General features: G+C 44.3%; 2 protein-coding genes across 2 annotated transcripts; both read left to right on the top strand.

The window, feature by feature from the left end:
* Nucleotides 1–365: 365 nt before the first annotated feature.
* On the top strand, nt 366–2,387 carry LOC108798776 (probable G-protein coupled receptor 33). Its single transcript, XM_018570557.1, has 2 exons — nt 366–596; nt 1,443–2,387. The coding sequence occupies exons 1-2, from the start codon at nt 366–368 to the stop codon at nt 2,385–2,387; spliced, it is 1,176 nt and encodes a 391-aa protein (XP_018426059.1).
* Nucleotides 2,388–4,211: 1,824 nt separating this feature from the next.
* On the top strand, nt 4,212–5,168 carry LOC108798775 (probable G-protein coupled receptor 33). Its single transcript, XM_018570556.1, has one exon. It carries the CDS (start codon nt 4,212–4,214, stop codon nt 5,166–5,168), a length of 957 nt encoding a protein of 318 aa, XP_018426058.1.
* Nucleotides 5,169–16,193: the final 11,025 nt, after the last annotated feature.

Below are 16,193 nucleotides of genomic sequence, written 5' to 3'. Positions count from 1 at the left end.
TTCCTGAATGGGACTTCCGTTATTCGGTAATTGGTATCGGCGAGTACAGAAATAAATTATCGGTACTGGTACTCGGTACCAAAATACCGGTATCGGTGCATCCCTAGTATAAACGCACAAAAACGGTGCCGCCTAGGTGTGAACCAGGGCTTAGTGTACAAAAGGGGTTAGCAGGGATTGCACGCAGAGTGGGGGGTGGCACGGAGAAATGCACATCTGCAGGGTAAGAGCGCCCCCCCTGCCAGCACTTCACCCTTCACATCTCCCTACTGGGACTCCGTTTCGTCCCCATCCCAGCAGCAAGAGCAGGAGGGGAGAGAGCCGACAGCAGCACCGTGAGAGAGAGGGAACTGGGAGGCTGCAGCATGAGAGAGAGGGAACTGGGAGGCTGCAGCATGAGACAGAGGGAACTGGGAGGCTGCAGCATGAGACAGAGGGAACTGGGAGGCAGCAGCATGAGACAGAGGGAACTGGGAGGCTGCGGCAGACTCATCACGGTGCAAGGGGAACATAAGATCAGGCAGGTGGAACGTGCACACAATGAACCGGGGATCGGACACCGGCAGACTTTGCTTCAGTTGAATCCTCTTTTCGAGGTACGTTTCTGTGCAATAATTTAACAAATGATAGCAGTGCTGGTGTTTTTCCCATAACTGTGGATATACTTATTTACAAAGTCTTATGTTTTAGGCAGAGCAGTGCTTTTAAAAAGTGTAGATAAAACTTCTTTTGAAGGGTTAAAATCACATGTACACTATATTGCCAGAAGTATTGGGACACCCCTCCAAATCATTAGATTCAGGTGTTCCGTGACATTTCCTGGCTACTAAATATTCCACGGTCACCTGTTAGTGGTATTATAACAAAGTGGAAGCAACTGGGAACAACAGCACTCAGCCAGGAAGTGGTAGGCCACGTAAAATGGCAGAGCGGGGTCAGCGCATGCTGAAGCGCACAGTGCGCAGAAGTCGCCGACTGTCTGCAGAGTCAATAGCTACAGACCTCCAAACTTCGTGTGGCCTTCAGATTGACACAACAACAGTGCGTAGAGAGATTCATGGAATGGGTTTTCATGGCCGAGCAGCTGCATCCAAGCCTTACATCACCAAGTGCAATGCAAAGCGTGGGATGCCGTGGTGTAAAGCACGCTGCCACTGGACTCTAGAGAAGTGTTTTCTGAAGTGACGAATCACGCTTCTCTGGCAATCCAATGGACGTGTCTGGGTTTGGCCTACCACTTTGTGGCTGAATTGCTGTTGTTCCCAGTTGCTTCCACTTTGTTATAATACCACTAACAGGTGACCATGGAATATTTAGTAGCAAGGAAATGTCACGGAACACCTAAATCCAATGATTTGGAGGGGTGTCCAAATACTTTTGGCAATATAGTGTATATGGAATATTTGTAATACTTCGATATTCTGTTTTTTTATTTTGTACAGTGTACCATGGTTAACACATCCAGTCTGAACAGTATCGTCAACACATCAACGGGACCCTCGCCCTTCGAGATCACAGCTTCAAAATTAACAGGCGCCCTTCTCTTGCTCATCAACTTTCTCTTTGGATTGGCGGTGAACGCTCTTTATTTATGGGTCCTGAAATTCAGGATGAAACGGGGCATAAACAATGTTTGGCTTTCTCACCTCGTTTTTACCAATCTGGTGTTTCTTCTTCTGCAGCCTTTCTTGGCGGTCTATGTCCTGATGGCACCTCATTGGATCTTCGGAATGTTCTTGTGTAAAGTCTTTCACTGCATGATGTCCATTTGCCTTTTTGCTTCGGTTTTCCTGATGACCGCAGTCAGTCTTAATCGTTATTTACTGGTCTACTACCCGCACTGGTACATAGGACACATAAGACTTCACAACGTTTCTGCTGTTTGTTATGGCTTGTGGGGTCTGGCCTTCCTCTGTAGCTTTCCGTATCTTCTATTTCGTGTCACTGAACAGACAGACAACATCACCGTCTGCTACAATGACTATTCCCTCTCGGGTCAGTGGGAAGATGCAGAAGACCAAGTCAAATGGGGGATGTTCTTCTTTAGAATTTTTGTGAGCTTTCTGCTTCCGGCTGCCGTCATCACGATCTGTCACTTCAAAATCCTCATCAAGATAAAGAAGGGCCAAAGGAGAAGCTCCACCAAACCTTACAAGGTCATCTTCCTGGCTACGGCAACTTTCTTCATCTGTTGTGCCCTGTACCATATAGCCTATGGGATGAGTCTGGAAAGAGGCAGATTTAAGGATGAAATTCTTCTCACGCTGAAAATTGTCAGCACGTGTGGCTTCAGCTGCCTTAGCCAGATATGTTACTTGCTCATTGTGGACAATCTTACCAAAGAGTTCAAAAAGATTATGCGTTCATTTACTATTTCAGCATCCTAATTTTTATTTTGTTATTTTATTCCAGTGGTCTGAGAAAATTCTAAAAAAAAATTTAAATAAATAATACATTTGTAATAATAAAATAATAAATAAATGTATACATGTGTAGTTTTTCATACTGTATTTGTTTTTACATGGGAATCTTTGAATTTAAATTAGCCAGCTTTTTCACTCATCCCTGTTATGCTCTGGACTACAAATCCCAGAGATGTAAAGCTTATCCCAAGGATGAGCCCAGATGTGAAGCTTGGCAAAACTTTAATTTCGATTTTGTTGTCTGTTCTTGCAGTAAAGCTCAAGGAAACTGACCCAGTAGCATTTAAAGTACTTTACTTGGGGAAAATGCTGCGTGTACAAACTTAGTTAGAGGAAAAAACAGACATAAACAAGACATACATACAGGCTGCTACAAACAATCACATGCACCCACTACACTATCTAGTATGTACACTATTCTAGTACATGTAATGCTTTGTAAGAGAGGAAACACTAGAATAGTAGTTAGCTGTAAGCTGCAGATTCCATAAATTCCGTAATGAGCAGGACTTCTTGGCACTTAGGCGTTCGCAGGAAAATGGCTTCTCGTTGCAGTCTCTGCTAAGTCCTTTGTATTAGAGTTCAGTCCTCCCTTGGTCAGAGTTATGTCCTGGTCTTGAAGCCCTCTCGTAAAGTCCCCCTTTTGTGAAGTCCTGGTCTTGAAGTCCTGCTGTTCCTTTGGGCTGCTGGCTTTTATTCAGAGAAAATATCCTCCCACTTGTGGGTGTTTCCCCTCCAAAACTTGTATGAGAGCAAAATATGATGTATTTCACTTTCCCACCTCTAGGTGGTAGCGTGGTATCATGAATTGCCATCAGTAGTCAATGGTTGATTAAGTCTTGACCAATCTCGGTGTGATTGTTTACACAAGGCTTCCCCATTGTGATACGAACAATGGGGAAACAATACAGGACAGTCAAACCATTGTAAAAAAAAACAGTTTGGTCTGTTTAGAAGGCACTGTCCATTGTGAGAAACCAGCTCTCTGTCAAACAAACAAACAGAACAGTTCGGAACAGTGAGTGGTTTCCGTCCTGGCCACAGGTTTAGTTTAAGCATTGGTTTCTTTTAAGTGAAGAGGTGGTGATGGTGTTGAAGAGTGGGGGGGTGTAAAAAATAAAAAAATAATTAGAAAACACACAGAAATAGATTATTGGTGAAAAACGTCAGAAAAAGGTTTTGTATTTCCTGTATGGAAATGTAAAAGGGGAAGTTCTCTGTTTTATGATTTGTCTAGCCACTTGGTATGTACGGCAGTCAAGCAAGAGTTGGTTGGTGGTAGAAGATTCTCCGTACAGGTTCCCCAGAAGCTTGAAACGCGCGTAACAGGTACCCTTTGCTTCATGCACATAGGGAAATTTCAAGGCAGCTTTCTGAAATGTAATTAAGCCTTTTCAACAGGTCGGCCATTGCTTAGGGATTTTCTGAGCTGTTGGCCCGATGCAAGCATGCATATAAAAAAAACTAAGCAAAAAGTCAGATGTCGTTTTCAGTATACTTGTTCTGTGTTAGTGACTCAAAGGGGCTGATTTTCCTACAGTGACATCATAGGAATGCAATGGTCAGGCCAAACGCATGTCCATCGCATGCACTCGGATGCTCCATTCATTCTCTGTGTAACCCATGTGTAACCCATGTGTGTGTTAACAGTAATGACGACAGAACGAGATGGTTGGCAAAGCGACCTAAAATGTGGTCGGATTTTTACACCATCAGTACGCACATCTTTGGCTCCTGGAAGGAACAGATTTCACATAATTTGTCTTTTTTTTTTTAAAAAGGTGTACCATGATTAATACAACCAGAATGAGCCTTCATTTCAAAGTATCCGCTGGACCTTCATCTTCATTGATCACGACACCAAAATTAATATTCGCCTCCTTCTTACTCATCTACTTTATCATTGGATTGCTGGTGAACGCTCTTTATTTATGGGTCACAACATTCCGGATGAAGCAAAACATAAACACTGCTTGGCTTTTTCACCTGATCATCAGTAACCTGTTTTTTATTCTCCTGCTGCCTTTCTTATCAGTTTATGTCCTCATGGAACCTCACTGGCTCTTCGGAATGTTCCTGTGTAAAGCTCTTTACTTTTTGCTATCAGTTTGCCTTTATGCATCAGTTTTCCTTATCACTTCCATCAGTCTTAATCGTTATTTGCTGGTCTACTATCCTCATTGGTACATAAGACGTGTCAGACTTTACCACATTTCTGCTGTTTGTTTTGGCTTGTGGGGTCTGGCCTTCCTCTGTAGCTCTCCATACCTTCTAGTTCGTGTAGCTAAACTGAAGGACAACATCACAGTCTGCTACAATGACTATTCCCTCTCGGGTAAGTGGGAAAATGCAGGAGGCCAAGTCAAATGGGGGATTTTCTTCTTTAGAATCCTTGTGAGCTTTCTGCTTCCTGCTGCCGTCACTACAATTTGTCACTTCAAAATCCTCATCAAGATAAAGAGGGTCCAAAGAGGAAGCTCCACCAAACCTTACAAGGTCATCTACCTCTTTACAACATTTTTCTATGCTTGCTGGACCATACACCACATTGCTGATGCAATGAGCATGGAAAGAGGCCAGCTTAATGACGGGGTCCTTCGTGCACTGAGAATTGTCAGTGCTTGTGTGTTCAGCAGCATCAGCCCAGTGTTTTACTTGTTCATCACGCCTGAATTTCAGAAAGAGTTTGGAAAGTGCATGCGGCAGTTCAATAATATAATTTCCAGTATCGCTGGGCTAATATAAATTTTATGTAATATACATTTTATGTAATAAATGCATTGGTGACAATTTTTTTTATCACCTTGTGGTTTAGGATTAGGAAGTAGATGAGGCTAAGAGGTGGTGTAGGGATATAGTAAACCTGTGCTTTGCCCATGCAGCAACAGCAAAGGGAAACACATAGCACACTTGGGACTGAGGAATATGTGACTCTTTCTCCGTCCTCCCATGCCAACCGGCAATCCCGAATGCCGTGAAGTGGAAGTCTTTAAACAGATACAGAAGATATATCATTTGGTTGTTGGTGCCAATATTATTTTTCATCAAACCCTTTATACCCAGGAGTTGACTGTTCTTGATCATATCAGTAAAGCAGTATCATCAGTCAAGGACATGTCTAGATAAAGAACCAAGTTCTGATTATGTTTTAAGATACTGCCAACTGCTGAAGAAGATAAGTTCATATCACATGAACATAGATTGCTTTAGGTGCCAAAAACTTATATCTCAACTCCAAACTTTGGTTTTCATTTTGTTAAATAAATTGGGTAAAAAGTTAGAGTCTCTGCTAGGTTTTTATTGCTGGCTGTGCTCCCGCTGGAGAGGTGTTCCTTCATTACCTGCCCCTTGGATTCCCTTTCAGCTTTAAAATAATCTGTCACAAAAAATAAACTTCTAATACCAAATGTCCCTACAACGAAAAAATGTTCTAGTGGCCATAACACTGAACAACACTAAAGAAACCAAGACTACTGGCACCTCCTGTGTGTCCCCCCTTGCTGTGTTCAATGGTTACTTCGGCTGACCCTTATGTGATTACAGGACATGGTAGGGATGTAGGGGCAGGCGGATAGAACCACAATGTGTAGTAGGGGATTAGGCTTCCAACAGTGGATGGGATGGTGAAGATTCTTCAGTGGCCGTAAGCCTTGAAGACAGTTTAGACTTACTGTTCAAAGGGGAGGTATGCAATAAAGTCATACTCTGGGTGTGAACCAAAAATATTGATAGCCCCACCCCCTGTATATACATAAGATCATGCTTGCTTAGTTAGGGGTTTTAAAAGAGACAAATACTTACCTTACAACATGGTGCAGTCAGCACTATGGTCTTCTCCAGGGGTGTCCCTACAGTATTCACCGCCTGAGGTTGGGAAGGGGGGTTTGAGGGGGAAGGGGGACTGGTTATAAACATTACTGGTGTGGGGGAAATGCTGATGATGAACATTACGGTGTGTGTGGGGGTGATGTTGTGGATGCTGCTACCTCTGGGTCCGGCTCTGTTCGTCTGTCCAGGCATCCCGCCCAGCTCCTGACAACCAGTGACCTCAGTGAGCTGGGCGGGACACCAGTCAGAGCATCCCACTCAGCTTCGGGCAACCAGTGATGTCAGTGAGCTGGGTGTGACACAGGCCACAGGATCACAGGTTGTTAAGAACTCTTTCCCCATGTGACCCAATGAGATGCCGCCTGAGGCAACACCATTAGAGGGATGACCCTGGTCTTTTCCTCTCCCAGCCCAGTATGTGGGTGAACCCATCATGTACCATCAACACAAGCTCAAAGGCATGTTAGATAATTGTATGCTTCCAACCTTCTGGCAACAGTTTGTATAAGGCCCTTTTCTGTTCCATCGCGACTGTGCCCCTGTGAACAAAGCCAGCTCCATACAGACTTGGTTTGATGAGTTTGGTGGGGAGAAACTCAAGTGACCTGCACAGATCCCTGACTTCAACCCTACTGAACACCTTTGGAATTAATGGGATTAAAACCCATGCAATGACTAGACATACACAGCTCAAATTCTCAATAAGCCCCACACTGCTTTGGTGGAGCATGTCGAACGTCCCTCCTGTCTGGACTAAATAGCATGAGCAAATACAATTACTGGCACTGAACATTTCCTCTGATAGCACATTATTGTAGGAACTTCCTGCAAAAAAATACAATTGCTGACACGTTTCTGCTTAAACATTCTTTGTCTCAGCTCATCACTAAGGCCGTTCAAGCAGAAACACATCAAAAGTTGTATTTTGTGTGCAGTATGTTTCTACAATGAAGTGCTATCGGAGTAGATGCTGAGTGCACGGTTATAAAACCTGAAACACAATTGACATTCCCCCTCTAAACTTTACCGTCCATCTCCCTCTTGCTACTTGACTCAGTAGATTAAAAAACAAATGCTGAAACTCATGAATCTATGGTCTGGTTGACATGCCTGGTCCTGAGTTTTTTTTATTTCTTGTCGGATTCACTGCTTTGTGAATATCCCCTTATGTGGCAAACTCTGTTATATACAGTATTGTTTAGTAATATTCATAAAAATACATTTAATACTTTATTTACATCCTTCTCACAAACTAGAATTGATTATATATTTTAATGTATGTTTTTTTTAGCTCTTATGAAGGCAATTCCCTTTAACCCCTGAAACTCATTGGCGCATCTCATTGAACACAAATAAAGCTTATTCTTGACCTACACCACTTTAACTTGTGGACAGCAGAGTGGAAAGGTGGATGCCTACTATTGGGTCCATCGGTTGGTATCTAACAGGGTGCTGAAAACTCCACAGGCACAAGGAAGGGTGCCAACAAGATTGGTCAGTGGTGGGCTTAGACTGCTGTGGTGGATCAACTGAATTCACTCATAGAAGAGGTACTGGGCGAGTCTCGAAGGAAACTTGTTGGTACAAACGTGTGTACACCCAGGTGCAGAGGCACAGAGCAGTGAAGGATCATGGGAAAGGTATAATAGGGAAGGGAGGTGGGCTTAAAGCTGGCCATACACCTATAGATTATCTGCAGATTTTCTATAGTCCGATGGAAAAAGTGCTGTGACCTGCACAGATCCCTGACTTCAACCCTACTGAACACCTTTGGAATTAATGGGATTAAAACCCATGCAATGACTAGACATACACAGCTCAAATTCTCAATAAGCCCCACACTGCTTTGGTGGAGCATGTCGAACGTCCCTCCTGTCTGGACTAAATAGCATGAGCAAATACAATTACTGGCACTGAACATTTCCTCTGATAGCACATTATTGTAGGAACTTCCTGCAAAAAAATACAATTGCTGACACGTTTCTGCTTAAACATTCTTTGTCTCAGCTCATCACTAAGGCCGTTCAAGCAGAAACACATCAAAAGTTGTATTTTGTGTGCAGTATGTTTCTACAATGAAGTGCTATCGGAGTAGATGCTGAGTGCACGGTTATAAAACCTGAAACACAATTGACATTCCCCCTCTAAACTTTACCGTCCATCTCCCTCTTGCTACTTGACTCAGTAGATTAAAAAACAAATGCTGAAACTCATGAATCTATGGTCTGGTTGACATGCCTGGTCCTGAGTTTTTTTTATTTCTTGTCGGATTCACTGCTTTGTGAATATCCCCTTATGTGGCAAACTCTGTTATATACAGTATTGTTTAGTAATATTCATAAAAATACATTTAATACTTTATTTACATCCTTCTCACAAACTAGAATTGATTATATATTTTAATGTATGTTTTTTTTAGCTCTTATGAAGGCAATTCCCTTTAACCCCTGAAACTCATTGGCGCATCTCATTGAACACAAATAAAGCTTATTCTTGACCTACACCACTTTAACTTGTGGACAGCAGAGTGGAAAGGTGGATGCCTACTATTGGGTCCATCGGTTGGTATCTAACAGGGTGCTGAAAACTCCACAGGCACAAGGAAGGGTGCCAACAAGATTGGTCAGTGGTGGGCTTAGACTGCTGTGGTGGATCAACTGAATTCACTCATAGAAGAGGTACTGGGCGAGTCTCGAAGGAAACTTGTTGGTACAAACGTGTGTACACCCAGGTGCAGAGGCACAGAGCAGTGAAGGATCATGGGAAAGGTATAATAGGGAAGGGAGGTGGGCTTAAAGCTGGCCATACACCTATAGATTATCTGCAGATTTTCTATAGTCCGATGGAAAAAGTGCAACAGATTCCTCCATCTACGCTAAACTGTGTGGATGGAGGAATCTTCCACTGGGCCAAGCTTCAGTATGTTGCTAGTCGGCCCCGCTGGCTCTCAAAATACCTGAGCAATGCCTGCATCCAATCAGATTGTTCAGGCATTTTGACAGCCAGCGGGGCCGAATAGCAAGATACTGAAGCTTGGCCCAGTGGAAGATTCCTCCATCCACACAGCTTAGCGTAGATGGGGAAATCTGTTACACTTTTTCCATCAGACCATAGAAAATCTGCAGATAATCTATAGGTGTATGGCCAGCTTTAAAGAGACCTTATCAGTTTGCTCTGATTTGGAAAGCGACCGCTTTGCCAAAATAAAAAGCCTGTTGTAGGTAAATCTGGATAGCTGATGTTCAGACTACATGCATAGCTGAATGAGTCAGTGGAGTGACTGCCCCACTCCTTATGACCTCTATGATCCCTATGACTCTTTTCAGTTAGTGAGAGACAAGGCACCTTATGTACAATCTGTGTAATTTATTCTGATAATGATCCTGAGTCTTAATCAGTAAATATCTATATAAGCTAAAACTTATCACCAGCCACGTTTGACCATGTTTTATCACCTCTTCTTCAAACGTTTAATTTCCTCTCTGAAGCTGTAAACCTAAACTTATAATAACTGGCCATGAATAATCACCTCTGTGCAAAATATTAGATATTTGAGATTAATGTAGGATTGCTATGAAGCATAAAGTGGACCTTGCACTCAAAGGCAAGATCCCCTTATTTCATGAAATATATACTTAACTTCCCCTTGTCTTCCAGAGAGGGCCCTGGGCTTGTGATATTTAAATAGGGCACCATTGTTCCATGGCCAAATAAGAGCTGATGAGAGCCGGGGGTGTGTGTGGCCATCAGGCCAATCAGTATAGAAAGCTAGGCAAACAGAGCCAAACTGCTACCGACTAGTGAGGATGTCACCCGGGCTGCCCCTCTGCCAGCCAATGGAAGCCAGAGATGGGACTGTTGCCAGACAACTGCTGATGCTCAATCTTGCTCAAACAGGTGGCTGAAAGGTGGGTGGGGAAGTAGAGGTGTGAGCCTGTCACATACTTCTCAGATAGATAGCAATCCATGTGACCATTGCACTCCTAACCACTTTTCCATTAAGATAAGGTGGGTGCAGCGGTAGTCGACAGAATTTTTGGCATTGTGTTCTTTAATCTGCTTCTCTATCATCTTAGCTGTTGCTTAGAATGTTGTGCTGTTGCTATAAATATTCCAACTGTGGTTTTTCAGTTTGGAAATCTTTGTCACTATCTGTTTTAGCATCGTTTTATCTTCCCTAACACAGATATAAATGTTGTTGTTTTCTGTAAAAATTGCATAATCAGTGTTCTGTCGAAAGTTCCAACTCGAGAACTCCAGCTGCCTGACTTTCGGTTTAGTTAGAACTAAGAGGTTTGGCCGAGAAGGCTGTACTGCACGTGCGCCACCTGCGCCATTTCCCTATACACATACTACACAGCAATAAAGTATTAAAATGAACTAGGGTCAGACTAATCCAGCACGTTATTAATCTCAGTTGCCCCACTCAATATGTCTGCCGCTTGAGTGGGGCAACTCAGATGAATAAAGTGCTGGATTAGTCTGACCCTAGTTCATTTTAATACTTTGTGTATAGGGAAATGGCGTGGGTGGTGCACGTGCAGTAGAGCCTTCTCGCCCAAACCTCTTAGTTCTATCTAAACTGGAAGTCAGGCAGTTGGAGATCTCGAGGAATTGGCGCTTTCGATTGTCCAAAATCCAGTGTACCCATCGCACTCCTGACCGAATAATACCCTTAGAGTCGCATGGGTGCCAAAGTGACTGCAGATGGCTCTGCAATCCAAGATAAGTGTATGTATAAAGTCACTCGCACTCCAATAGAATTTCAAGTCAAAAATGGTTTATTGACTCGATTGCTATCACATCATATAGCGACGTTTCGGAACAACAGCGGTTCCTTCTTCAGGCAAACAGAATGAGTTTTCGAGCACCGGCTTTTCACTGTCAATCTCTAGTGTATGGGCCGTGGGTTTTGCCTTTTGCCATTTTCTCTTGTTTTAATGATCTGGCAGGCTTCAATCAGTTCACTGGCTGTCCGAGTTAGAGATTGTCCTATTTCATCTTGTAATCTGTCCATATTAATTTTCACATGCAAAGCTTCTGGCACCGAAAGGTTTATACTGTACATCCTCCACGAACACCTTGAGTCTGCTTTAGCCCTCGTTTCTGTGTCCCCCCCCTGCAGGCAGGTTGTCTCCTTACTAAACGCAATCACAGGAATTCCACCAGCTTTCTTTCACTCACAGAGTGCTGTTTTTCCTGTGCAGGTTTCACGTATGTGATATGTTCACCCAGCCCCATATTGGGCGCCAGTTGTGTTGCACATATGGTGAATAAATTCCACAGTGCAATCGGAGCGGGTAAATAAGGGAGTTTTAATGAGGATTAGAGGCAATGAAAAGGAAGGATACTTATCACTGTGAGAGAACAGGGGTGCAGCTGACTAAACATTAATACATAAAACATACATACAAACTGTGCATGCACAATACAGAGTAATTCTTAATAATAGGGATGCACCAATACCGCTTTTTCGGTACCAAATATGAGTACAGATATTTGTATTTTGGTACTCGCCAATACCGGTACCTCCAGTAGCATGGAGCAGGCTTCCAGGGAAATCAGTAAACTGGTCAGCGTGTCATTACCCACTACCTGGCTTCTTGATTGCCTGGGAAGCCGGCTCCATGCCGTTTGGCCGGCTCCATGCCTTGGAGCCAGTTTCCCAGCCAATGAGGAAGCCGGGAGGTTGGTCATTACCCGTGGCCCAGCTTCCTGGCTGGCCGGGAAGTTGGCTCCATCCTGTTTGGCTGGCTCGATGCTGATTGACTGGGAAGCCGGTTTCCCTGCCAATCCGCAAAGCGTTGGCCTCCTGGCCAATTCCCTGCCAGTCATTACCCGCAGCCCGGCTTCCTGATTGGCCGGTAAGCCGCCTCCATGTTCCCTCATGGCACTGCTGGTCAGCGGAAATCTCCCTCTGACTGGAAGTTCCGGTATCGGGGAAGGTATCGGAGCATTTGGGTGAGCACAAGTACTCCCCGAAATACTCGGTATCGGCACTGATAACAATACTAGTATTGTATTGGTTCATCCCTACTGAATAACATTTAAATGACCAAGTGCAAATCCTGCATGTGCTCTGTATGCTAGGAACATCTTCCCACGAAACTGCACTAAGAAAGATTTAGCTTGCCCTATGTTTACATTTCAGTGTCTTTCACTTGTCACAGGAACATGAAGTAGATCATTGTAATGTATTACATTTCATCTTTAGCTAATCAGAATCTGCAACACGTGACGTCTTACAAAACAGTCAGTAAGGGTTTGAAATGGGTGGTTAGAAGCACAATATTGTGCGCTGTCCATAGTGCTGATCCTGTGCATATAGTGCTCCATAGTGTCTATGGCAGGGGGAAGCAACTTTGGCACTCCAGCTGTAATACCTTTACAAATCCTATCATGCCCCAAGCCTCTGGGAGTGCCTTTGGATGTCAGCCTTGCAATGTCTCATGTCATTGGACACTGATTTTGATGTTTTAAACATTGTTCGTTTATTTATTCCATCGGAATGAATTTTAGTGGTTCTAATTGTTTTTTGTATTTTGGTTAGACTGGTTTTATTTATACTTGTTTATGAAGCTAGTCCTGCTTTATACTTATATATTAGCTTCCATACTGACCTTGCCAGAATCAATTATAGCTTATTCTTTTGCTCATACAGCTACCTTTAGCGCTTTGTTTCTTTTGATCATACTAGGTTCCACCTTTTTCAGAGCAGCTTTGGGTATAGGTATTCACATATATTCACATTTATTCACATTTATTCTTACTTTATTAATTTAATTTATTTAATTTATTTTTCCAGAAGCGCAGATTTATTTGTTTACAATGTCTCATGGAACTTGGAGCTTGAATCCTGAGGTTGCCTAGTCCTGGTTTACAGTGTCCATGGAGCTGCTTATCACAGCCCTACTTGAAGGGAGGGTTCTCACCAAAGTGTTGTGCTAAAGGCATGGTACCCATGCATTTAGCACATGTTTTCACACAGCACAATTCATCACATGCTAGGTGCACTGGTGTGTTGTGTTGCCATTATTTCTTAAAACTACCCCAGCGCACCTCCTGGCTGCAACACAAGGTAGCACAATAGCAACATTTTGGATTTTCTCTCATTCTCTGCCCTTGGGACAGTCGTCACCAGGACAAATACAGGAAGTAAATCTCCCTAGTGGGACAAAGACAGCAGGTGAGCCCAGGCCCAGTGTTCCTCAGCCACAATCCAGTTGTGTCCAGAGCCCATCCTGCAGCAATGTGCCTGCTGTGAGCACCTACTACTCCTTTCACTGGGCTGCTAAAGTGCAGGGTTGGAGCTCTATGTGCCTGGTGCTATTTCATTGCTGAAGCCTGTGACATTGTGCTTGCAAGTTCCCTGAACAGAAGTGTTCTGACCGTTCTACCATCGGGTCAGCACATAGGGTTGCCACCTGTCCAGGATTCACCCGGACAGTTCGGGTTTTGAATGCTGTGTCCGGGTTTCATGGCAGCAGAAACCCGGACACAAGATGTCAGGCAGACAGGGGCAACCAAAATTAATAAAGGGTCTACTGCCCCCCCACTGTGCAGTCTCGACTATGATATTTACATAGTGGCAACCCTATCAGCACACCTCCATTCAGGCAGCTTGCAGAAAGTAGCACGCTGTCACTGCATCAGCAACTTAATAGTGTTGGGCATATAGAAATCCTGTTTTGCTCTTCGGCAGCACTGTGCCATCTCACTCTTATCCACTTAAACCCCCCTGCCCTGCCTTGGTGATTTCACCACCACCACAGTACCCACCTCAATATCCTCCTCACCCCCGTGCTTTGCCACAGCACCTCCAACCCCCCAACTCAACACCCCTCCACCACAGGGCTTGAATCTCAGGGACCCTGAACACATGTGCTGCTTTGCCACAGCTCCTCCATCCCCCACCTCAATACCCACTGCCACAGTACCCACCTCCATTAAAGTGCCTGCCCCCAAATTCACCCTCCCCGGTCAAAGCACCTGCCATCCACCTAACCCCTCACATTCCCACACACCTTACCCCCTTACCTGCCTCAGTGCCTCTGAACCCTCACCTCACTACACCCTAACAGCACCTCTCACCCACCAACCTGGTGACAGCACCTCCCAACCACTTCACCTCCCTGATCAAAGTGCCTGCCAGCCCCTTCCACCACATTGCCTTCTGCCCAAATCCCCCCTCCCCATCTCGGCATTTACCACCCACCTCACAGCATCCTCAACCACCACCGCCTCCCTGCTTCTCACATACACAGATTAGATGCTGTCGCTGTTCAGCTGACAATTTTCCACCCAGGTCCTTCAATTATTCATTCAAAGTTTGTTGAGCCAGGTGGGGCCGACGGGGCCCCCCTTGGCTGAAACGGCCAGCTTAAATCTTCAGACGGACAATCAAAGCAAATGACAAACAGTTGTACAATCAACAGACTGATGGTTAGGTCATGTGAAGACAAACAGCATCCAGGTTCCATACAAAAACAAAAGCAATAATTAACTGGTGATGGTCAGGATAAGCACAGACAAGCTGAGTACAAATGCAGTCCAGACAACACACAGGAATGATCCAGGCAGTGGGGTCACAAGGGGGGTGAGGGCCGCACCCGGGTGACACCATTGAAGGGATGACACCAAAATGACTGACTGACTGAAAAGTCAGGCACTCGGTCAAGGACCAAGAGTCTGACAGTTGCTCGAGAGAGAGAGGGGGGATGCGGCGGCATACCTTATCCCACCGGGTGACGTCCCCTCCTCTCTCTGCCAGTGTCCATCATCAAGATGGCCGCCGGCTGGTAACAGCTGTACCGATGACGTCACGCGCGTACGCAATTACATCACTGCGGGATGTCACCCGGTACCTGCACCGGGTGTCACCCCGCCGCTGGACGCCTCTGGATCTAGGGCATCAACAGCCAGACAGAATACAGAGAAAGACAAACAGACATACAAACCTGTTGATCAGGCATCAGCTTGAAGCCGTGGCCTTGCTTTAAAGTCCGCTATTGAGGGCAGATGTGGTCCAGTGTGCACAGCAGAAACCTGAGCTGCAGTGCTGAGTAGCGGCCAGCAGGTGGTGGAAGTTCAGTGATGATCGTTAAACAACCTACCAGCTACTAATAACATCTTGGGTCAACAGAAGAGAGATTGCCCAACTGGTGATATTATGGGTTTTGATTGCTGAGATATGATTGGGACTTAAAAGCACTCGCAGTGTACGTGTTTCTTCACGTTCACACCTTTTATTCACAAGTCTATTTCACCGTATATAGTTATTTTTACCATTAACCACACTGTACAGAACGCTTCGGTATGAGCAGAAAAATATTATGAGCAACCAGTCCCTATCTCGTGTTTACTCATATAAAAACCATAACAGCAAATACCGCAACACACACATCTCTGTGTTACAAGGGACGTTTCAGGTAATGCATTTTTTTAAAGCTGAACTTCGGGCGAAAAAGTTTACTTTTAAATATATTTCTCAACAGCCGCCAAGGATCTAAAACAACTTTGTGTGCACTAAAAGCCTCTGCTAACCCAAATATTAAATATAAAACTAGTAGTGATATCATGATGTCATTACTGGGCTGTACATAGCCTGTGCATTAAGCAAAGCTGTGGAAGAGGCCCAGCAGCCCCCACCCACTATGGGCTGCCTACAGAGAACCACAGGAGGGGCGGAGACAAGACCACTTACCCTGCACAAGGAGAGAGAGGAGAAGTGACCAGTCTTTATTACAGGAGGGGGCGGAGACAAGACCAGTCACTTTGCACAATGAGAGAGCAGCAGTGAGCAGTCTTTAGACTCTAAGAATCGAGTGAACACAATTTATTTGTACAGCCTCGATTTTAGCTTTTCATTTTCTAGCTTCAGTTTGATTTACTTTTAATTTGTGTCTTTATATATACTTTGTTTTACAAAAAAAAAAAAAAAAA

The sequence above is a fragment of the Nanorana parkeri genome, unplaced genomic scaffold (genome assembly GCF_000935625.1).
Source record: "Nanorana parkeri isolate BGI_ZX_2015 unplaced genomic scaffold, ASM93562v1 scaffold1554, whole genome shotgun sequence".
In the NCBI taxonomy this organism is placed as follows: Eukaryota; Metazoa; Chordata; class Amphibia; order Anura; family Dicroglossidae; genus Nanorana; species Nanorana parkeri.
This window is presented reverse-complemented; position numbering and strand designations above follow the sequence as displayed.